At 36.0% G+C, this 24523-nt stretch overlaps 1 protein-coding gene across 6 annotated transcripts in view; it reads right to left on the bottom strand.

Moving 5' to 3' along the window:
* Nucleotides 1-24523, bottom strand: part of MECOM (MDS1 and EVI1 complex locus) — a 602573-nt gene that overhangs the window by 15174 nt on the left and 562876 nt on the right. For 3 of the 6 annotated variants that reach the window (XM_025376651.1, XM_025376653.1, XM_025376652.1), the window contains 7 exons: nucleotides 23474-23621; nucleotides 21951-22104; nucleotides 16265-17621; nucleotides 13687-13774; nucleotides 9160-9186; nucleotides 3277-3443; nucleotides 1761-1838 (listed from right to left, as the gene is read on the bottom strand). In XM_025376651.1, the coding sequence (XP_025232436.1) occupies nucleotides 1761-1838; nucleotides 3277-3443; nucleotides 9160-9186; nucleotides 13687-13774; nucleotides 16265-17621; nucleotides 21951-22104; nucleotides 23474-23621 (2019 nt within the window). Of the gene's footprint in view, nucleotides 1-1760; nucleotides 1839-3276; nucleotides 3444-9159; nucleotides 9187-13686; nucleotides 13775-16264; nucleotides 17622-21950; nucleotides 22108-23473; nucleotides 23622-24523 lie in introns of all 6 variants that reach the window. The other 3 variants (XM_025376654.1, XM_025376655.1, XM_025376650.1) reach the window with 2 other exon arrangements.

The following is a 24523-nucleotide window of genomic DNA, read 5'->3' as shown; positions in this document are numbered from 1 at the left end:
CTTCCACAAGGAAAAAATAAATAAATAAATAAATAAATAAATAAATAAATAAAACCAGAGGGGCTGGACAAATAATTGTGCAAGATCTCCAGCTATACCAAAATTCTGGTTTGTGGTTTAAAAAATATATATGTACGATAGTAGCGCCATTATTGGGTGGAATAAAACCATTGAATTTATGTACAAAGAAAGAGTAAAATGAACCTGACAACATAGTTTCCAGTACTCTTGCCATAACAAAACATGAGTGTGGAAACCTTTCCTTCCACTTAAGCAGAATTTCTGGTAATAGAATTTTCTGAAAAGGGGAAATCATCTAAAACTTCCCAGTATTACATCTCTCTGAGACCTGTTATATCAAGTGCATTCTATCATGTATAAATTGGAAATATATCACTTATAATTAGTGATTTATAAAACAGGTAGGAAAGCAAGGAAATTGAGAAAACACTGATGTTTTAAGTTTAGCTCTCTCCAGCTTTCTCCTAAGATTTCAATTATCCTCAAATGACCCATTTTCTTATTTTACCATTAAAAAAAAATATTTGAAATGTGATAAATATCTTACTTTTTTGTTTTAATAGAAAAACTTAGCACTCAGGAAAAAATAATTTTGCATACAAGCAATGTATAAGAATTTCAAAGGAGAATGACATTATGATATTACTTAAGTTATATAATATTCATTCTTTGAAGAAATATTTACGAGTACCTAATATTGTGTGCAAGGCATTGAACATTAAACAATGTAGTTTATATTTTAAAATTGGAAAAAGTCTGTTTTCAATCTTTCATAAACAATATTAAAATTAGATGTGTTCAATGTGTCATATGACTAATCTTGGCATGTAATAGAATAAACTAAGAGGTAATTTAGGAAATTACTGATAAAATTACCCCTTTTTCTATAATATACTCTATTTTATCTGTCCTACCTCTAGTTTCACATTTTCTTCTCCCCAGACTTCCCTAGGTTTAAGATCTGTTCCCTTATTCTTTTTTTCTTTTTCTTTTTGACAGAGTCTCACTCTGTCACCCAGGTTGGAGTGTAGTGGTGCAATCTTGGCCTACTGCAACCTCCACCTCCCAGGTGCAGTGGATTCTCCTGCCTCAGTCTCCCAAGTAGCTGGGACTACAGGTGTGAGCCACCACACCCAACTAATTTTTGTATTTTTAGTAGAGACAGGGTTTCACCATGTTGGCCAGGCTGATCTCAAACTCCTGACCTCAAGGATCCACCTGTCTCTGCCTCCCAAAGTATTGGGATTACAGGCATGAGCCACTGTGCCCAGCCTAAAATCTATTCTTTAAATCTCCTATTGGAACCCATGGAAAATGACTTAGCTGTGCTGGGGGAAAAAAGTACATATGGGTTGTTAACTCCTAGCAGAGATCTGAGGCTTGGAAAAGGAAGGCTGCAATGTTATGATTTTTGTCAATTAAGATCATCCTAATTATTGAGAAAAGAGAACACAATGATAATAAAAAATAATATTTAAAATGGCTAGCATTTCTTAAGTACTTATTCTGTCCTAGACACTGTGCTAGAACTTTTAAACTGAGAGGTAGGAAGCCTTGATTAAAGAAACCAGAACTCTTCTAATTTCGATCCCAGCCGTTAGTCAATTCTTTCCTGACTCAAAATTGAATAGACATATATTCAGACATGCATAAAAAAGCCTCCTATGAAGTCGTGTCCATGAACTCACTTTAATTACTACAATATTTGTCAAGATATTTAGCAAATATCATTGTCAAACCTGTAAGGTTGCTCTCCTGTGTGGGTTCTCAAGTGCCGTGTTAGGTTTGCAGACCTTGGAAAAATCTTGCCACAGTATCTGTCATGAAAAGATGTTTATAAAAGAAAGTCAGCACAGTTGACTATATTTCACTGAAGCCACACAGCAGCCAGATGCTTATTCCTGGTTCAATTAATCTTGCATGGAACTCACATTTCTTTGGTATTTAAAATTTGTAACAAAGCCATTCCACAGATATTAATATAAATAAGTCTACAAGGCTGGGCGCGGTGGCTCAAGCCTGTAATCCCAGCACTTTGGGAGGCCGAGACGGGCGGATCACGAGGTCAGGAGATTGAGACCATCCTGGCTAACACGGTGAAACCCCGTCTCTACTAAAAAATACAAAAAACTAGCCGGGCGAGGTGGCGGACGCCTGTAGTCCCAGCTACTCGGGAGGCTGAGGCAGGAGAATGGCGTAAACCCGGAAGGCGGAGCTTGCAGTGAGCTGAGATCGCGCCACTGCACTCCAGCCCAGGCGACAGAGCGAGACTCCGTCTCAAAAAATAAAAATAAAAAATAAAAAATAAAAATAAAATAAATAAATAAATAAGTCTACAAAAAAAGACTTAATTCTAAGGTCTGGTTGAATTTATTCGCATATAAGCAAGCAATTTATGAAAATAGACTTTAGTTTTGACTACTCCTATACATCTCTCTTATTAACTCGATATTTTTACATTCACAAAATTGAACCAGACAAGGGGATAAAAATATGGTTAGAGTTTCTGATTCTGGGTTGATGTAAACAGATTTCAAATGTTTCAACTCATTTTACACGTCAGTCACAGTGATAACTCCCTATACATAGAGTGGTATCAGATCAGACAAAATCCTGAGACTTCATCCATCAAGGTATGTACCCATAAAAGCTTTTTTTCTGGAAAGAAAGTGACATATTTTTCAAAGAGCAGATAAAGTTGCATGCCTGAGTCAGATACCTACCCATTTCTAAAGATGATTCAGAAATTATAAGCACAATTTATTTCGCAAAAAAAATCACACACAAAACCAGAAACATAAAATAAGCTTTACTACTGATGAGTAACAAAAAATTTACTAGCTAGTTTCATTCACTTGTGGACCTTATTTGTCTTTAATTAATGGCCTTATTCTTTAATGCCATGACAATTAATGAATATATGCTTGAGGACAGTAGTAGTATACCTTTAGATGAAAATAATTAATTGTGAAAGAAAATTCATAAATATCAAAGTGAGACAAGCAGATAGTATTTGGACTGTTTCCAACCTCATTTATCACAACCAAATGGCCTGTGTTAAAATTCACATTTAATAATTTTTTAAAAACACTATTTTTATATTTCACTAAATGAAGAACACTTTGAAGTGCTTGAGATCTATCATGGTGGCTATTAATCATCTAATCAAGAATAATTTCCAAAACAAACAGCAAGGCCTTTTGAAATCAGAGGGGAGATTTCTGGAAAGTCAGCTATGATTAACTGTGCAGTTACCTGCAGGTATAGCGCTCCTTTCCCTTCCGCAGAAGGTTCTCTGGCAGGGCACTGGGAGGCGCCCTGAAGTTGAACATAGAGGGTACTGACTGTAGGAGCTCACTCGCCTCAGGTTTCAGGGCACTGAAGCTCTCTAGCTTTTCTGCCATGTTTTCAATAGCTGACATCTGAAAGGTAAAAGCACAAGACCATGAATCGTTTGGCGTCTTGTCTTCTATGATAATCTCTGGCAAACCAAGGACATCATTAAAAGGGAAGCATGAAATCTGCGATGGGTTGTAGAAAGAGACTGTAGTATCCCAACATTAAATAAACAACAACAGAATTGATTTATTTGGGAAATACCATAAGTAGAACTAAGCTTATAAAATACTGAGTGAACTTTTTCCATAAGACCTTGGTTAGGCCATTTTATCATAATCTGATATATAATTGAACATTGAAATATATAAGAGAGCTAATAAAGCCAAGTTAAGTTTTTTATTTAAGTGACAGCATTAGTATCATGGGATGGATATTAACATAATGGAAATTATAGGGAGAGTTGCTATATGCCTTGCCTAGGCAATGAAAACCGTAAGAACCATGCAGTCCCAAGAAAAGAACTGAAAGCATGGAAGAACATGAAGTGTTACAAAATTACAGCTTAAGCCAAATATGTATAACTCAGAAAGAAAAAAATTAAATGTATAGGAGGGTATTGCCTAAGACTACATTAAATTACCATCTGGATATGCCATATTTTTAAGTGGGCTCATATACAAATAATTTTGATTAAATATTAATTTCATCAAAGACAAAGACTGAGTTGAAATGACAGTTCGTCATATGTTAGTATAATTTCATATAACATAACTTGGCATGTACCTTGTAAGACAGGGGGAGTAGTTCATGTAACCATGCTTTTAGAGAAACATTCTTGAAAGAAAACTGTCCCTGCCTAATTCTCCCCCCCAATAATCTAATTTTTGTTGTTTATAATCTTCAAGTTTTTGTTCACCTGCACACTTATTTGAGAGTCACAAGCAGAGGATGGCATTTACTTTTAAAGTTGGCTTGATCACTGTTTTTAAAAAATTTTTTTTGTAGAGATGGAGTCTCACTATGTTGCACAGGCTGGTCTTGAACTCCCGGTCTCAAGCAAGCCTTCCACCTGCTTCAGTCTCCCAAAGTGCTGGGATTATAGGCATAAGCTACTGTGTCCAGCCTTAGCTTGATTCTTAAGCTCCACAGCCAGAGGGACTCTCCCCTTTCCTTTGACCCTCTCAACATGTTGGTTTTCCTCAGGGCTCACATTTTATTTGGAAGCTGCTTATTACTGAATTTTTAAGTAGAAAAACAAACTTTCAGGCCATCCTGTTAAATCAACTCACCCATTATTTATTTGATTCTCAGCGCAGTGTGCCATTAGAAAGCTCAAGAAGCTATTTTAAAAGGTGTTTGCATTCTATATACATTATATAAAATTCTCAAAGAGCTGTGATGCTCGACCAGAAGACACATAAGAATTGAGATGATGACTGCAAGTTCAAACAACTGGTCAACCCAAGAAACTATCCTTTTGCTAATGAGACAGCAGGACAGAGATAGAGGCCTAATTTATGAGCTCAAGTTAAAAATAAAAGGCAACATTTCCTACTCAGAAGGAAAAATTAACAAGACATATATTCTGTGGACACCCAGCTGGACAGAATACCATCAACTTCTTAAAGCAGAGCAAAATCTGACAGCATGGCCTGAATATGATCTCTTCTCACAAAAGGAATATTGTGTGTTTGATTCTTCAAGTGACTATTCATGTTCTAGTTAGTTCTCTTTTTTTTCCCCTTTATCCTGGAGCCTGCCCTCTCATTTCATGCCCGGACTCCTAATGCTAGCTACAAATTGCAATGTACAGGGTACTACTGCCAATTTGCCAAATGTCTTTCATCAAACACGGGACAAAAAAATCTCAGAGGAAAGTCAAGATACATTTACTTGTCAGACGACAAATGTGAACACATTGGGAGGCAGTAAGGGCTATAAGCTCAGGGGTTTGATTCATAATCACTCAGCTGCTAAAACATTCTCCACAGATGCAAGTGGACAGCACATTTGTCACGATGAAGGATTTTGACACATACTGATCACAGGGCAGAGATATGGAATGATGCTGCTGCTCACAGAGGTTGGAGAAAGTTCTGTCTCTGCAGAACACGGTCATTATTCCCTTCTAGACAGAGCATTAGCATGTCCATGTTACTTTGGATTTCTTTATTAAAAAATCAATCCAGAAATATTTTATGACACTCTTGTATTTGCATTTCTTCCTTCTAATTGTTCCTTGTAGAAAATCATTTTGAGATTCCACCCAGCAAGAAAGCAAGAGATAAGTTTTCTGAGTGAAAAATGACCTCTGGCCTTCAAACTGATTAGCACTAGTAACAAGCATGGATAAGGGTCATGATCACACACATTTATTGGGAAGAACAGTTAGTGCACGGGTAGTGATTACAAACGTTTTATTTAGGTACATTTAATATTTAAGTAAAAGTTCATTATCTAGTGGTTTTAAATCATTCGAGTGTCCATCCTGCTGACATACTCAGATTCCTGCAACAAAACATCTTATAGAAACACGTTTCCTTTTATATGGAAAATAGCTTACTCATGACTATTATTCTCGGCTTTCATCTTCAGCACACATAAACTACAAGTCCTTCAAGTTATTTGAGAGCAATTGGCTGTTGAGAAATGTGTCTTGCGTTAGTAGCTGCTAATAGCTAGCTCCTTTTGAAGAAAGATCACTGTGATTATTTTTCCTCAAACTGTTTCGATTTGGGAAAACCATCAAGAAACAAGAAAATAGATTATGGGCTTGATGGCTAAATAATGACATTCTTAAAGGTAATAGGAAAAAGAATAAGGGTTATGCAAGTGTCTTACAAGCCGCCCCCACCTTTGGCTTCCGGTGTCAAATGAAAAGAGGATTAAATTGGAATGGGGAAAGGGAAGGAAAGAAGATGGGAAGCAAGCTGAGGGTAACTGTTAACACACATACACACGTACGCAAAACATTTTCTGCCCAGCCAGCAACCACTGAAGCAACATAAAAGCCTTCGTTGAATCCTTCTTTTCATCTTCCTAATATTTGCTCTTACAGCACTTGACCTCAGTTGAAAAGAATAAGTTTCCACATTAAGATAAACAGAAGTGACTCAGACATCTGCTAGTTGGGGTAACTCGGCAGTTCTGTGACCATCATCAGCCCTAGTCAATACCCATGATTAAGGTATTGGATTAACACAAGCTCTTTTGAGTGTACAGATCAAAACCCCAACTTTCTCTTGCTGGCTGGTCTGACTCACGTGATGTTCCTCCAAAAGTAACACACTTTTTGCAGGAGAAATAGTAAGTTTTGAGATTAATTTTAAATTTTAAAAATCAAGATAAATTGGAATAAATGGAACAGAATCTAGCTATATGTTTTTAAATTATGAAAAAATCAAATGAGAAGAGCAATATCTACTATGACGAATAAGAAATTTGCTGAGAATGGGGAAATCAAAGGGGTAAAAGTTAGATCATATATTTTAAAAATATATTACCCTGTGATTCATTAATGTCATAGGCTAATCTAAGATCAGTAAATGACAGTTTTTTCCTATGGAACAGTAATTTTTATTTACATATATAATAGTTGATGTTATCTGCAGCCAGATGTCTGGAAGAGGAAGTCATTTCACCCTGTTCCAGTCCCCAAGAGGCTATTAACTTTATACTGACGCAAACTAATATTTAGACAAAATTCCCTAGCTTCTACCAAAAAATGTAGCTATCTCTCTAGTCAAATAAAGTTAGTATTTTTGAAAACATTTCAGCAGGCAAGATATTATCAACTGGGTCCTAAGCACTTAACTTAACATTTATTATCTGGCAGCCAATAATTGATGACATAAAAAGGTTTCTCATTAAAACTATTAAAGTGACAACCTGATTATATGAAATGATATGTCCAACAACACCATTAATCATGTGACTCAATGTTTTACAAATTAGATTACACATGACTTTATCATAAAATAATTAACTTTTCATAAATAACTTATGATGGGAAAGTTTGTAGATTTGGTAGTTTTCTATATTTATTCACTTGATAATCTTGAGAAATCTCAAAATCATGGTCATATGGGGGAGAAGTAAATATTCCTATTTTGTGGTTATCTCACTCCATGTATCACATTCAGCAGTCATGATTATGAAATCACTTAGTTTTTTCTTTATTTTTTGTGGTACATTGTAGGTGTATATATCTGTGGGATACATGAAATGTTTTCACACAGGCATACAATGTGAAATAATCACATCATGGAGAATGGAATATTCATCCCCCCAAGCATGTATCCTTTGTGTTACAAACAATCAACATAGAGATCTATTTACCACTGAAAATGATAAACATGTATCTTTAATATTCCCTACTAATATCTGTTTTATAATACAAATGTAAATCACATCTCCAAAAAACCTGTGACTCAATGGAATGGGAATGTTTCAAAGCATTGCAACAGCAATCACTATGCTGTTGTATTGTAAGAAAAGGTAGTTTAACTTAAAATCTATATTGCCTTTGTAAGTTGGCACAATCTTTGGCCATGTATGTAGGGGGTCAACACCTTAAGCTTCAACCAGCTGACAACAGAGCTATTGTCAAAGTCATACTGTACCTTAGAAAAGATGAGGACCATGAGGCACAATACTCAAGACAGATCTCTAGCAGGAAATGCAAAGGAAGAAGACTGGAAATGCCGGCCAGGATAATCAGAAAACAACCCCATCTGTTGCACAACTTTGCCTAAGTTAGCGGGTTGATCTCTCTCCCTCTCTCTCCATAAATATTTGTATACTTTTGAAATAAACTTAAACCTTAAAAGTCTATCAGAATGAGAAAAATCACAATTTTACATATTCCACAAAAGAGATAAAATGAAGAAATTTCTGGTAAAGAAAAACTAACATCAAATAGAGGAAACAGGTTAGTGCTAAAATGCTTCAACTAAGTTTATATATAATTATCCAGTGACTTTAAAAGGACAGCTGAACTATAACCCAAGATTTTGCCCATTCATCAGAAATCAGAATAATTTTCAGTGAAAAAGAGAAACAGAAACACATATACTTAGAGAATATTTTTAACTATATGTTATTTCCACTGACCGAGTTTTATTTAGGGGTAAAAACTAAATAAGCAGTATTCTTTGTATCCTGAGTACCTTCCACAATAAAAAATAAAGCTATCCCCTAATATTATTAACTGAAACTGACTGTATCTGGAAGTAGTAACTGAAAGTCAAGGAAGTGAGACTAGATGCTAAAAGATCCATTCACTAGTTACATATGGATTTGTAAACATTTAGTTTTATATCTTTAAATAGCCAGAACCAATTTCTGCCCTGGGATATATGGATGTGAATTCCCATGTCAGCCTGTATCTACACACAAGTTCAGGTTTTATCCTTTAGAAGGCTTTATCAAAAGCATCTTTACATGCTGATACAGGCTCCACCAAATAATGGTTGTTTTCACTTAGTGACCCATTTCGAAGCCTCGTTTAACAGCGTGTTCCCAGGTGTCCAGAAAGAGTTCCATATCAAGGTATAATTATGTGGAATGGATCAGATTTATCGAATAAAATCATTCTGTAAACAATTTCTAGCTCACTAAATGCCCAATTATAACTGAAAGAATGCAGCTTGAGAAAGCAGGTCAACTATCTGCTGGAGCCATATCATGTAATGGAAAGGAGTTCAGAATTCTTTATGTCTGTACAGCAATTTAGAATGTTAAGTTGTTTTCTTTTTAATGCTACATCACTTTAGTCAAAAATATAAGTAGGAAACTTACCCAAGTTCTCTGATCAGGCAGTTGGAACTGGGAGCAAAATTGAAACAAAAACAAAAAATTACTTCTGTGTTGGTATCTTTATTGCAATCTATCCTTTGAGAAATTAACATTTGTACTAAATTAGTAGTTTTTGCTTATCATGTAACTGTACCTTGAGTAAAAGCTTTGGACATAAAAATTAAATATTTTTATAACACTGTTGAATTTCCTCTATTTACCTGAATGAAATGTTTGAATCAAGGTTCATTATTACGAGAAAGCTAAACGCTACCTACTAGAGAATCTTACAGCAAAACAGATGCTTCCTTTTTATTAATTACTACTTACTATAAAACAATATCCCTAAATTTATTCTAATAGCTACAAATTAAGCCATTTCCTGTAAAAATCCAATCTCTTGCATTTTTATAATGTTAATAATAAAGAAAATATATTTACTCAAATATGAATCACTGAATAACAAAAGGATAATCAAAGGATAATGTACTTGGAAATTCACTACTTGATTTTTATTAGTATAGGACTCAGACCATCAGTAGTCAGAACAGTTAAGAATGTTCTAGCTATTAATGACAATTTATGACAAGATTCACTGGGAAAACCTTCAGTGGGTTAGAAGCTCTTCCAGGAGACACAAAAGTTTAAAACATCATTTTGCTTGGTTAAAGGAGATATATATTTTGCTTATATACATTGTGGTGTCTTTATTAAGGAAGATACATAGTTTTTAAAGGATGAAAACTTGATTGCAGAAGAAATCTAACCATAAGAAACACTTGTTGAAAGCAAAATAGAACATGAAGAACAGAAGATTTAAGTGATTTTTCACATATTATAACTTAGGAAAAGACTGTCTCCTCAGTTCCTTGGAATGTAGTAGCAGGATAATCAGCCAATTTAAAAGAAAGAAAATATAAAAGAATGAAGAAAGGACAGAAATGGAAGCAAAAAAAGAGTCTGTTGCAGATGTATTCAAAGCCAAACATTTGCAAATAAAATGTGCAAATAACCAAAAACTATATTAAAAGTATAGAAAGATCAAACCAAGGAATAATAGCCACTTTTACAATAGTGTAATTGACAAATGACTTCCATGGACGTTCAAATGGGCTATCAACATGAATGCAAAGGATCCAAAATAGGAACAAATGAAATGGACATTCAGAGGTCACACAGTAATAACATTCCCTGCATCTGACCTATTTGTGGCCATTCAACTCCTTTTCAAAATTATACTGACCATAAATAATTTTCAACCACATATGCAGAGAAAGCCTCTACTACACTTATTTCTCCCTTAGAGTAAACTAACTGATTTGTAAAAGAAAACTAGAGGACTAAATAGTTCTCACCTGGTCTGATAGAGCAAACATGCTTCTTCAAGAATTGAACTAAGAGAAGACTTGAGACCCTCGGCATTTATCTTTTAATTTTGATGTATGTACTCATGTATCTTCTAAGTATTTTTGACAGAATTTTTAAAACACATATTATTCTAAAAGGCAGTAATATAGCCTAATAATCTTTCAATAAAATTCAGTAGATTTTTATTTACCGAGGTGTTCACTTATCACTGACTAGGAATTATGGAATGGGAAGGGATATGCTGAGAACAATATAAAGATACACAAAAATTGTAAAACTAGACTTGCCCAGAGAATACCACTATGAAGCATCCTTATTTCTTTTTCCTAAAACATTGAGAATGTGATACCCCTTTATTACTATGACAATCCTAAGAAACAGATAGGGCAGATATTATTCCCATTTTGAAATGACGATCCAGAAGCTGAGAGAATCCATGTGATTTGCTCTAATATACTTAAATGGAAAATACAGCAATGAACAGTTTTATGCGAGCACATTAGCTATGAAATCATAGCAAGCACTGAGAACAGAAGCAAGTCATTCTGCTTTGGCTCCTTGATCTGTGCCCCCTTTACTTCTGCAGTGAGGTCATGCCAAGAATACAATAAGCATCTTTTCAAGTACTCCTAGTACATGGCATGGCCCTGGCAAAGAAATTGGGCAGGGGATGAGAGGAGGGTGTTTTAATAACATCCCTTTATATTTATAATAAAATGTTTTTGCACCCACTAATAAGAGCTCTTCCTCATTTAGGTCCTTCCACATGCCAAGCACAATGCTAAATATGTGGTGTACACAAATTCCAACTCTTCCAGCTATGCTGGGAAGGGTAAGACTTGATTAAAGAGGAAGAGGGTTTGTCTGTATCCCAGCTTGTATCCCAGCTATATATAGCATGACACATGAAAACAGTCATGATGGTTATAAAAACAATGAAATATTTCTGTAACAGTTGGTAAATAGCCTTTGCCCTAAGCACTCTAAATGTTCCCCTGCTTCCCTGGCCTCTTTCCCAAACACCCCTCAGATAGTCCCACTATCCAGCCAATAAAACATTGGCAGTTGGTGCAGCAAGAGCCTCCAGTATCCTGCTCCAGAATGGCAGAAATCCATTCTGATTGGTGGGTATTCATGACACATCAGGTTTTAAGTATTTTGATCATCTCTCTTGGGTCCTGTTCTAATATCAACATACAGCAATAGGGAGTCCCTTATACCAAGACGTGACATTCTGGTGCAGGAGGAAAACACTGCCACTGCGCTCCCACAGGTGTGTTTGTGAAGATCTGAGGAATGACTGCTATGCTCGAAGCCCTGGACACATGCCTCATCTTTTGTGATCCTTAATTAATTTGGGAATATTAAAATATAATCTGCTCTCTTATAATTTTAAAATATATACCTACTATATTGCTAACAGCTGCAAATTCATACAGAATTAATGGTTGACAAAACTCCCCATCTTATGAAATGGTAAATTTACCGTGGTTAGCAAAACATCTTTGAATTTCAAAGTGGATAGAAACCTTACACCCAACTCTCTCATTTTACAAACAGGAAAACTAAGAGCCAGGTAGACTAAGATGCTAAAAGACACTGAATCCCTGTTTTGGTTTTTCTCCATTCTATCATGTACCCATAGCACTCAATTTTGAAATGGTTAATTACTAAATTGTAAAGATTATCAGAACATGAAAATCATGATTACTGTAATTAATTATTATAACATTAATGCATATATGAATATTATATCCTCATACGTATTTACTTAAAATTATACAGGAAGCTATCAGGAGAGATGTACTTTTTGTACAACATCTGACACAAAATATGTGCTACATTCCAGTTTATGAGCCTATGAAACTTTACAAGTACTACTTAGATCAGTCTAAATATAAAATATAGTCCTGATAAACATTAACTGTTTTATAACTTACTTCTTTTCCATAAAGTAATTATGTGAATAACATTCTTTAATCTTCCTATATAAAATTAATACTAACTGGAATGTTTCTAAAACTTTTACTGCTAAACCATATATTATCTCATTTTGAAAGGGAGTGAGCGTTCTTTAGCAATAGTAGATTTATCCAACTAACCCAGAAGATTGTGTTACAACTCTCATACTCTTTATTCAGGACTCTGGAAAGATACTTGAAAAAGTGTAAAAGAGGTAACAGAAAGGAAAAGGAAAAAAGAATCATATCCCATTATCTTTATTTAATTCATTTAATTGCCTCATAGCTCTCCATAAGACAGCTGGCATAAACTCCCCTGATTTTATTAGAGAACCATCATTTTTTGTTTGAACATATTGCAACAAAATAAATTAGTTTACTCTGTTTTTAAGAAGTTTCATTAAAATGCTGCTATCTATAAAGACCAGAGTTTGCATCCTTTAAAAAAAAGTAAAATAAATTTTAAATTAAGAAACCATATTCAAGATGTTTATATACCGTATTTGTTCTTTCAGTATGATTTTCCAGATGGTGGTTGATATGTAAACCCATTTTTTAAAATTACTAAATGTATAAGGACTTTAGGATGAACCAATTAGAGATAGTACTGCTTTGTATTTTCCTTGCAATGATAGACTGTATATATTTTGATAAATGAACACAACTCTATTCAGCAAATAGCACTTTGCATTGTGGTGAATTCTTGTGCAATTACAGAGCTTTGCTGGAATGCTCAGTGGTCTCTAGATAAATTCCTTCACCCTCTGTGGTAACAACTTGTCAGGTAGACTCATTTCCTGTTTTTATCTAAGCTCTAAAAGAACAAGAATGACCTTCACGAGTTTGGGACGAGTCACAGTATGATCTATTTCTCAGTATCAGCAACCACCACACACAAAGCACATCTTGGATATCTATTTTCTTAACTGAGTCCTGCTCACTCCAAAATGCACTTTAACTCAATAAACAGTTAATAGCAGACAATCATTTAACACTGGAACCATGTTATCTTTACACATATATTAACTAATTTTTCTTTAAAGAGCTTGGGTTTTAATTCTGCTAGAATTTCCTGTGTTCTTCCACACCAGCGTCATAGGAAATCCTAATGTTCTCAAGATATCTTTCATTTCATTGCACCTGCTTTTCAGGATCAACAAGTTAGTTTACAAGCTGGAAATCTCAAATCCGAAATACTTACTTGTGGGTGAAACAAGAATCCTGGAGAAGGCCTCAAGTATTTCTCTTTTAAAGCTTCAAGTGGGTCAGTTAGTTTTCTTTTCTCTACTCTGAAAGGTTAAAATTAGATTTTGAAGATGAATCAGTTTCACATATCAATCACTGCATAATCACTGACATTTAAAGCATCTAACAATAAAGCCAATGGTAGGTTTCTGGGAAGCACACTCATAAAAATATAAAGACATCTGTCCAGTTCTTGGAGATTACTCGTGACACTCCCAGGTACTTAAGGAGAGAGGTTCCTATTTATAATGGAAAAACCCTACTGAATGACTAGGAATAAGAATAATGAGAAAATGTGAAAAATGAGGAGTCACTAAATTAGAGGCATTTGTCACAAATTCAGTACCTTTCCATTCCAAATGTAGACAAGAATGCTTGATGATTTTGAAATCATGAGGTCAAGGCTGATTTTGAATACTAGAGCCATTTTCTACCAAGAAGGTGTTCTCCCAAATATGCACTCTATTCCTTCCATATTTGTCAATAATAGTAAGGGCATTTCCAAGCATATACACTGCTAGCCACTCTTTGAGGTTCTCTCTCTCTCAATATATATTTATATTTAAATGTATAGCATAATATATTAATATATAAATATTTTATGTAAATTATATTTAATATATATTCAGAGAGAGAGCATATATGCTCTTTGGATGCCACTGCTGATAAAGAAGGCAGGCAGATAGGATGGGTGTGGTGAGAAGAGAATGGGGAGCTTTCTGAAGATAGAGAGAGACACATAAAACTTACCTATATATCCCTTCTGCTTTAGAAATGTTTGCCATCCTATTTTGTATTAAGCACATAGGGAAATAATACATCTATGTTGAATTAATTCCTTTTACCAACTTGGTAATTAAAAATACTTTTAGATGTATGCACTCTTAAAGCAGAATAAAATAGCTACCACTTATTGATATTATATATGTGATATATGTGTGTTGCATATATTATTTCACTTATTGAAGTAGGTGATGTTATATCCATTTTATGGATTTGTTTAAAGTCTCAGACACGAGAAGGCTGAGATTTCAACCCAAGTCTGCCACTAAAACTGGGTTCTAGGTCTTTCATGAGTTTGGCAAAATGACAGGCCTAGGTCTTAATTGAGACAAGCACCAGAGAGATGTTGGAGATCACAGTGAGTAAGAGGAATGCTAGTAGGTGATGAGGATGAGTGCAAGAGATGTGTGGAAGAATTGGAAGCCAGTTGCTATTGAGAGGGTATAAAAAGGAAAGTCTGAAAAATTATCTTAACAAAGGACTGAGACACATCACTGAGTTGGAAATATGACCTGACCTGAAATGTGTGACATACAATCTACACACAAAATACGGAAGACATGTTTGTCTTTTTTTTCCTTCTCTAGTAACAGGACTGCCAAAGGAATTAAGATATAATAATTTTAAAGAGTAACCAAAATTGGTACTGACAGGACTGAGATATTTTGTATTGTCCTTTGATAATACTTTATCATATTCAAATGAGGGTAGTCCTTTCCACACTGACAGTGTTTCCTTGTTAATGCATTATAGATAATATACATAGAAGAAGAGTTTTAAGTGAGAAGAACTTGCAGCTCTAGTACCTATTAAGTAATATTAACTTGATAAATACTGTTGAATTAAATAATAGCACACTTCCTCTTCACAAAAGAGAATTAGGCAAAATATGAAAATACTCCAATGTTAGATAAGTTCAATTAAAAATTATCCACATGTTCCATGAACTCTTGACAATGTTCAAGATTAGAATGAGAAAGTAAATATGAAAATGTTTGTAATATTCAAAATATGTAACCAACATATTATTCATACCCATTTAAAGAAAACTAGTATTTTAAAACTAAATCACTTTGGTCAAGTGAATATTACTGAATATTGCCAAAAAGATCTTTTATTAAACTTGTATGTTTCACCCCAAGATTTTTTTGCTACATCAAAGGAAACCGGATAATGAAGCTATTAAACAGAGACATTTTTTTATGCCAACTACTCATATTATGTACAAAACATACTCCGTGATTAATATTTCATTTACTTGGGGGCTCCTGAGAGATTTATTTAGAAACAATATGACCAGCCCTTATTAAGGATGTGTTGGTAGGTTAACAAAGAGTGGACTCTTGCTGTTATGTATCCCCCCGTATTCCAAAGAACCTGACCCATTTTAGTACCCACGCATATTTGCATTAATCCTTCAGGATCCTCATTCTTCTGCCACTTGACAATTTACTTTAAATATGATTTTCCCATATTTTCCACTCCAAATGAAGTGTTTAAAAATAAATTTATTGTCAAGGGAAAAAAATTCTGTAGTCCTATTCCAAACCCCCAACTTCAGAAACATCTAAAAATACGTTCAAACAGAATGATCCAACTTTCAGAATAAAAAATGAGTTCACTAGATCAAACAACTTCACTCTGTTTTATAATAATAGCAAAAATGACGTGTTAAAAAGCCATCACTTTACAGTGTAAATAACACCTTTCATACATCTGTTCATATTTTGTCATCTCCCATACACGCTTACCTGTAAATAGGGTCCATAAAGAAAGGAGTGGGTCTTGCATGCTGCAAGGAACCATCTGAAGCAGGTCTTGATTCGACATTGCTTCCTTTTTTTTCCCCAAACACGTGGTTTTTTCGAGGCTCAGTCAACTTTGTCCCACTGGCTCTACTCCTACTGCCCATACTTAGATCCAGGGGCTGGTCTTGGCTTGTGGCAGGCGTCACTGGAGGCTTGGAGGGGACTGGAGTCAAGGGCTTCTCATCTTTTCGTTTAGTGGTGAGATCAAAGGGGGACTCAGAGCTGCCCTTCTGCAGTTTCTTTACTTCACCTGGTGATTGGGGTTCCATTTTCAAAGGTAACGATCTCAAGTCTCTATCAGGAAATGGGTACATTGATTGAGAGAATGCTGGAAAAAACGGGAGGGGAAACATGGAAGGGTAAGGTAAAGCTCCAACTTTTTTGTCTTGCAGCCCCACCAGTCCTGTTGAACCAAAGTATTTTTCAGCAATAGAAGCAATAGCCTTTATAGAATCATTCACAGCTCCTGACACCGCAGTCTGCTCCTCTAAAGATGGTGAGAAAATGGAATGATTGCTGTATTCTTTCTTATTATTTATTGAAGCCAGATTCTGAAGAGGGCTTACTTTGTCTTTGAACATTTTACCATTTTCTTTAAATTTCTCTTTATCACTTTCAATGTCACTTTCCAGATCAGAGCCCGAGGTTGTTTCCAGGTCACTGCCACTTGGTGTACTGACATCATCAAGGTCACTACTCTCTGACTGGTCACTGATTTTCTCAAGGGGCCTCTCTTCAGAGGACCTCTCGGGCTGGAGCTCCACTGGCTTATTGTCCCCTACAGATGGGTGTTTAGATAGTGCCTTCAAAATATCCTGTGTAGCTGGCAGTATCTGAGGATGTGTCATGAGGGGACTTTGACTTTTGTTTGTCTGTTCAGTACTTGATAGTCCTTTAACAGGAGAACTAGCAGGTATCAAAGGAGGCCTGTGGTACAAGCCGGAAGGAAACAGACCAGGGAAGCTAAAAGAAAATCCAGGAGCTGTTGGAAAGGTAAGACCAGCAGGATGCCTATTGGCGCCAAAATAGTCAGCAAGGCCCGGGTTGGCATGACTCATATTAACCATGGACGTTTTATCCATAGCTGGGGTTCCAGGAAGTGAAATGCCTTGGCCAAAAAATCCACCTGCCGCAAAATGGTTCTTGCCCTCACAAAACCTCCTGTGTTTATTTAAGGAAGACGTAGTGCTGAACATTTGTCCACAGTCTTTGCACTTGATTTGGGTTCTGCAATCAGCATGCATGCGCTTATGACGGCAAAGGTTTGAAAACTGAGTATAGGATTTATGGCAGACCTCACCTGTGTGCAAACAACAAAAAAGAATCTCAGGCTTTATGTCAATTGCTTCTGAATTTAGCAAATATCACAATTGGTTTACTCAAAATTTCAATTAGGAAGCTAGTAGAAGACATTGGAGGCACCAATCTGGGTGCTCCAAACACAGAAAACCCCATTTCACTAGATTCCAAAGCAAGGCAACCAACCTGACAAATGTCTTGAGGCAGCACAAATATTTCATATATATAGGTATATATATTTTGTCACCCCCATTGTGCAATATTTTGCATAATATTTGTGTATTTAAATATTTATGGAAAGTTAAATTCCATCATGCATTGATTCTCCACACAATTATTATACTAATATAATGTTGAAAATTAAAGTCTTAAAATGTATTACGTCTGAAACATAACAAGAACCCCTTTCAAATTTTAGAGTACTTAAAAATTCTATTTTGTAGGCACCAAAACAAAATAAAACATCCTCAACCAGAAACTTCACCTTTATTGCCTCTCCCCTTGGGGAAAAAGCCTGTGACTGCCCTGCTATTATTTAATTGGTATTATATCATATGCTCTCATCATTCACACATCAAAGCCACACAACAATGCACATTGTGTATTCTGAGACTTTTTTTTTAACAATCATTTTCATGATTTGAGAAAGACTGACATAATTTACAATGGCTCTATTTTAAGCCTGCAAAGGAAACTAAATTGAATGTAGCCCATCCTGCATTGCTGGTTCCCATGAACTATGATCACGTCCTCTGACTTCCCCTCACACCAGTGGTTGCGCTAACCTTCCTGCATTTATGAAACCCCCGTCCTTGGGAAACATGTCCACTTGTTGTCATATCTACACTGGTTATCTCAGGTTTGACTCCAGTGTGTGATAGCCAGCTATGGTCAGTCGGGGAGAGCACTGTGAAAGCTCTAATCCAGAAAGAAGGGCACAGCATTGGGTGCAGCTGTGAAATATGTTTCTTCACTAAGAATTTGCCAGTAAAGTAGAATCTCCCTCCTCACACATGTGCCACTATACTATAGCCAAGTATATTTTAAGACCAAACTTTGCAACCCTTAATAACTCCTTTACCAGGTAAAATTCCTCACTCAATTCATGGTCCAGCAGGATTACAGTATCAGTACCCCGAGCATCATATTTTTTTATTTTACTTTATGGGATTGAGCCACGTTATGTGTGAGCTTACTTTAACACTTCCGTGCATGTTCAATACATGCAGAAACAAGATGTACCTTGTTGGTAATTGTTGAAACAAATTTATTTTAAGAAATTAAATTGAAGACAAAATGCAACACTAATTGCTTTCATACAATGGCTGCCTTTAAGTGCAGAATGGTTGTGCTTCTAAGTCAAAGCAATAATAATTAAAACAAAAAACCAAAAAAACCCATGCCAAGGAGATTTTATAAACTTTCAGTCAAGCAAAACTCACCCAGAACTTGGATTATCCCACATACATCCAAACAAGAAGTACTAAGTGAGGGTATATCTCTTTCTTTTACTACTAAATGTTAAACTGTATTGTTGCCTGTATCAACGCGTTTGGTAATACTAAAGGTGCCTTCAATTGTGGGATGAATCACATTATAGAGGCTATAACATGCATTTTAATGGGAATAGAAGATGTGGGTGACATCTTTTCAAATTATTTTACCAGAATATATTGACCAGAGTCGGCTTTAAAAGTATACATGATTTAACCACACACCATAAATAGACATCTAACTTAAATTGTTTGATACACTAATTAAAATCATATCATGGAGAAGGTAGAAACATCAGACACTCACTAGATATATTAGAATAATTCAGCTACAAGCAATAACAACATTTTATTATTGGAATTATAAAAAGTACGAAAGCAACACCTCTTAAAAGGCATTGAAAAAATGTCTTGATGAGTATTCAACCAAGACATAAGTTTTTCAAAGGCTTGTCATTTATTGGCAAGGAAATGTTGCTCTCTACACTTCTTTCTTACAATCAGATGGCTTTAAAAAAATCAAGAGCTTCTCTCTATTGGAGTAACAGAAGTTCAGCTGACTTTTCTGGTGGCACCCTTTGTTACACGGCTGAGTGGTGTCTGTGTCTGGGCTCAAGAACATTGAATCTGGGATGTTTTCTTAGGCAGAGGCTTTATTTTCAGCACTTGAAGGACGGGCCTGGCATACTACAAACTACCAGGCCTCCAGGTAAACTGGTTCAATTGATGTTGAAGTCTGTACTCTACTGTAATTTTCTCAGTAATAAGGAATTAGCCAGCAGTTAACATTGCATTTTTCTACTTATTAAACAAATTAAGAGGCATTTTGAATATATTCAGCCTATTAGAGCATGTGGTTTCTATTTGGGAAAGCTGGAGGTTTCTGTAAAGGCAGTGAGTAATTACCTTAGCACTGGTAACTTTGGGCTCAAGCGTGGCAGCACACTGTAATAAGAGACAGTTGCCATAAACACACCAGTGGGGGTAAATCGTGGTGTGTGGCCTTCTGGTGAGAAACAGATATCAGCCCTAGGTGAACCTCCTCCACTCAAGTCTCCGCACCATTTCCTGATCTTTAAACTCTTTTGTTCTGAAATTACATGGCTATTATTCATAATTACTCCATGGTTCTCTGTAAGATTTTAAATTTTAAAAAATGCCATCTGCTATTTAAATTTACCAATAATTACCGAAAATCATTCAAGGGAAATACTTTATGCAATCTGATTGGAAAGGGACACCCTGTGACACTTTAAAGTGAAACACTTGTCTTCAACACAATTAAAATTCCAGATCCCAGAATCTTCGAGAGTAGAAGTCTATATTTTCTGACTTTTATTTTAAATAATAGAGAAAGCATTAAATGAGTGATCAGAATTCTTTGTGGTTTATTCTAGTATTTTTCACATCAAAACATAATAAAACTTACCAAAATTTATTTCTGAGGAATCAGAAATAAATGAACTATTTAATATCGTATGCCTGTAGTACTTCCAAGTACATTTTCAGGGCATTAAGACTTAAGAGTCAGGAATGCCTTTTTGAGACAAGAAGTCTAAAATTTCTATTGAATGCTTTATTTCCCGTGACCTTCAACAGAGCTTCCCCAAGGGAGACGAGAGCACCCTTTTGTTTATCTGCTAGTCCTCTTCACCCGGGGAACAGAAGAACATATGAGCAAAACAGGACTCTAGTGTAAGCTGGAAAAGGAAAGAAAAGCTCTTTTGGTGCTTGGACACACAAAAGAAGGCTGTGTCAAGGCAAAGCAGAGTTAGTCTCTGGCATCTCCATGTTGGCACTGAAAATTAGTTTTTTCCATCAGGTCCTGTAGTAGTGTCTCATATACCTTTTACAAACCAAAGTCAGAGGTCTTGCCAAGTGCTGAGTATGCTTCTACCAATTCTATGTGTATCTGGGTCCAAAATCAGTCTTGAATTTTGTAGCACAACTCAATAAGTCATTGTATTTATATGTTCAGCCAAGCCATGGAATCAAAGCAGCCCAGAATTTTTGCCCAGGTAGACTAAGAACAACTGATTTTACTTAAAAAATGTTTGAGCACAATACAGAGAATAGGAGTGGGTGGACAGAAGAAAAAGCAAATGAGAGCTGAGTTTTATTGTATCTGAAGGATGTTACTACAGTGCTCTGTACAGGGATGTTCTAAGTAGGTGGTCAGATCAGATGTCCCCTAAAAGCACATTGCCTATAAACTTGCTTTGGTGCAGTGGGTAGGAGAAACAGCATGTCCAGCATCTAAGTGAAAATGTTCTGCTTTTCTTCAAGTAACAGAGAACTACAGGTCCGACAGCCTGTGATCGGCAACAATGGGTAGATTAAAAAGCATTTCATCCCCCTTGCTCTCTCCACACACATATACTCACATACATGCACACAGAGCCGTAAGCCCACTTCCCAGGTGGGGTTCTTCCAGCTCTTTCTGTTCCAGAACAGGTTTTTAATCACTTCATCTTATTTAGTGATGTCTGCTATTTGCTGCTTTACAAAGCCATGAACATTTACGATATGAGACAAATCTGATTGTCCTGATTAAATCCTACAACCTGAGAGATTTCCCTTTGATTATCTAATGACTTTTCTTTCCTCTACCTGTTATTGATTTCTTCTAAAAGAAAACACCCCAGGAATCAAGGACAAAATACCATGGATCTGATTATAAAAGATTTACTTGTAATCATAAATAGCCCTACTGTATTGGACCATAAATAGCTAACACAGTGACCCTCTAAAGGCCATGTGCAGTCACTCTCCTGGTCACAGTGCCTTTTGGAGGAGAGACAGATGTGGGAAGGAGGGCTGGAGTGTTGAAAACTTACAGATAAAGGGCTTCACACTGCTGTGGATGTGCTTGTGTTGTTTGAGGCCCGACGAAGTGGCAAACGTTTTGCCACACTCCGGGCATGCATGGGCCCGGGCACCGACATGCTGAGAGCGAATGTGCCGCTGAAGGTTGCTAGGGTCCGTGAAAACCTGCTAGGAAATGAGTACTGATTAATCAAGAAACTTAACTCAAGGGCACAATAAAGAAGACCCGGGATGACTCAAGAAGAAACTTTGCTTATTTGTTTTGTTTTTCTTTACCCCAAAGACCAAAAGTGTACTCTCCTCCAATTTCCAAAATGTACTCTCCTCTAGGGTAGGAACTGTAAATTATTCTGCTCTATATCCTTAGCATGGTGTATCCACTGGTATCAGTTGAGCAAATAATGAATGGTGCCATTAGGCCTTATTCAAGACCCTTTTTGATACCACTTAGAGTGACTTGAGTTAAGTAATAAAATGCTGGTTATGCCATTATTAAAACTTGTGTGCTTTTTTCACCCTTTAAGTAAAGACACATTGTGTACAAAAATTTGGAGGATTTTGACTAACATACCTTAAATCTATTTAAAGAGCTTCCCTAAGGTGTTAAATTCTAACACTCTTTCAGTGACTTACCAGCAAGCTAAAACCATTCCTTTAGACATTGTACTAAAAACAAAAATAAAAAAGCCACTCAACACATCTGAGAGCAAAACATCCCTAAAGAAATTTCAAATCTCTTTAATTTTTTATGAGGAAAAAACATACGAAATTTTAATGTGCACAGAACAAGGTAATCACAGGAGAATGATTACCCAGTAGTAACCTGGTGGGGTACAGAAATTTCCATTGGCATAAAAAAAAAGCTATTAAAATGCTAGGAAATGTGTTTTGGAAATAGAAAGCAACTTTAATGACACCAGGACATCTTTGAGTTAATTAAGAAACATGAAATTAAAAGAAGTGAATTACTTTTACCATAGTTCACAGTTATGGTCTAAGTTGAGTACTTCCATATCATCCTTATGTTGTTCAGCACTGACAGAGGCTCTACACATTTTAATTAGAACCAAGTCATAATTTACGGTAAGCTCTTGGTTGGAAAAATCTGCAAATGTAAGAGTCACCCATTCTTTCTGAATAGGCATTCAGAAATTTTATGTGACTTCCTCACAAATTGCTATTAAAAGCAATCAGTAACATAAATTGGATAAAATTTTCATTCTCCACAAGGCCATAAAACAACTCCACGCTGGCAAATCAGTAGCGGAACCAGCAATTTACCAAGGATGTCTGACACCTAGTTCTGGAACTCACCATTAAGCCTCACTTCCTCCCTTACAAAAATAAAAGGATACCCACTAAGTGTTTTTATACACTCTACTAATGCCTTTTCGCATACAACACTCAGTGTACTTTTCTCAAGATATTTATAGTTTCCCCTCTGAAGGCTTGTTTTTATATATCGTAGCAAGTGATGGATTAAGAGAGAGCAGGATGACAGAGAGAGGCCAAGTAGCCTACAAATTCACTGTACCTTGGCACAGTTTTCACATTCATAGTGCTTTCCACTGTCATGTGACATCTGGTGGCGAATTAAATTGGACTTCCAGTTAAATGCCTTGGGACACTGATCACACTTGTATTCCCTCTCTTCAGTATGTGACAGCATGTGTTTCTCCAGGCTGTTAAGAGAACAACAGATTTTAAAAGACAAAGGATGCATTCATAAACAGAACATCATTTTATTGCTAATCCAACTGACAATTAAAGAAATAAGAAGGAAAAGGAGTTGAACTGAGAAGGAGGAAAGAGCAGAAACAGGCTTGTGACAGACGAAAGTGCATTTTATGTTTCCTGGACTGTGTCACCAATATGAAGATGTGCTCTTGTTGTTAGAAAATAAATCTGATACAGCTGGCAGGGATTATCTGCCGATTTAAGAGCATGATAAACAAGAAGCTATTTGTCCAGTTTTGGATTCACTACACAATTCTAACAGCAACACGTATTGCTAATACTTACTTAATTGAAACATAAACACTCAAACAGAAAATGCTTAATAATACATAGGCGAGTATTCTGTCTAATGTATATAATCTCTAGTGAACCTAGGATGGACGGATGGATGGATGGATGGATGGATTGATGCATGGATGTGTGTGTGTGTGTGTGTGTATGTGTATACACACACATATATATCTATGTATACACACATAATATACAAAACCTAAGAACTGGGGGGAAGAAAGTGTGTAATATTTTAAGTGGGTGCAGTATTTAAGCCCCCTAAAAGAAAAACATGATTAGAAGTTTCTCACAAGCATAGTTTCTCTGTTTTAAAGTTTAAAATGTTTTATCTTCTCAAATGTTTGCCTCCATTTTCTAAAATTTGTATATCTCGCTCTGTTCCCCAGGCTGGAGTGCAGTAGCACGATCTCCGCTCACTGCAAGCTCCGCCTCCCGGGATCACGCCATTCTCCTGCCTCAGCCTCCTGAGTAGGCGCCCGGCTAATTTTTTTTTTTTTTTTTTTTTGTATTTTTAGTAGAGACGAGGTTTCACCGTGGTCTCGATCTCCTGACCTTG

The sequence above is a fragment of the Theropithecus gelada genome, chromosome 2, assembly GCF_003255815.1.
Source record: "Theropithecus gelada isolate Dixy chromosome 2, Tgel_1.0, whole genome shotgun sequence".
Lineage (NCBI taxonomy): Eukaryota > Metazoa > Chordata > Mammalia > Primates > Cercopithecidae > Theropithecus > Theropithecus gelada.
The sequence above is the reverse complement of the archived record's forward strand: the minus strand, read 5'-3'. Positions and strand labels throughout refer to the sequence as shown.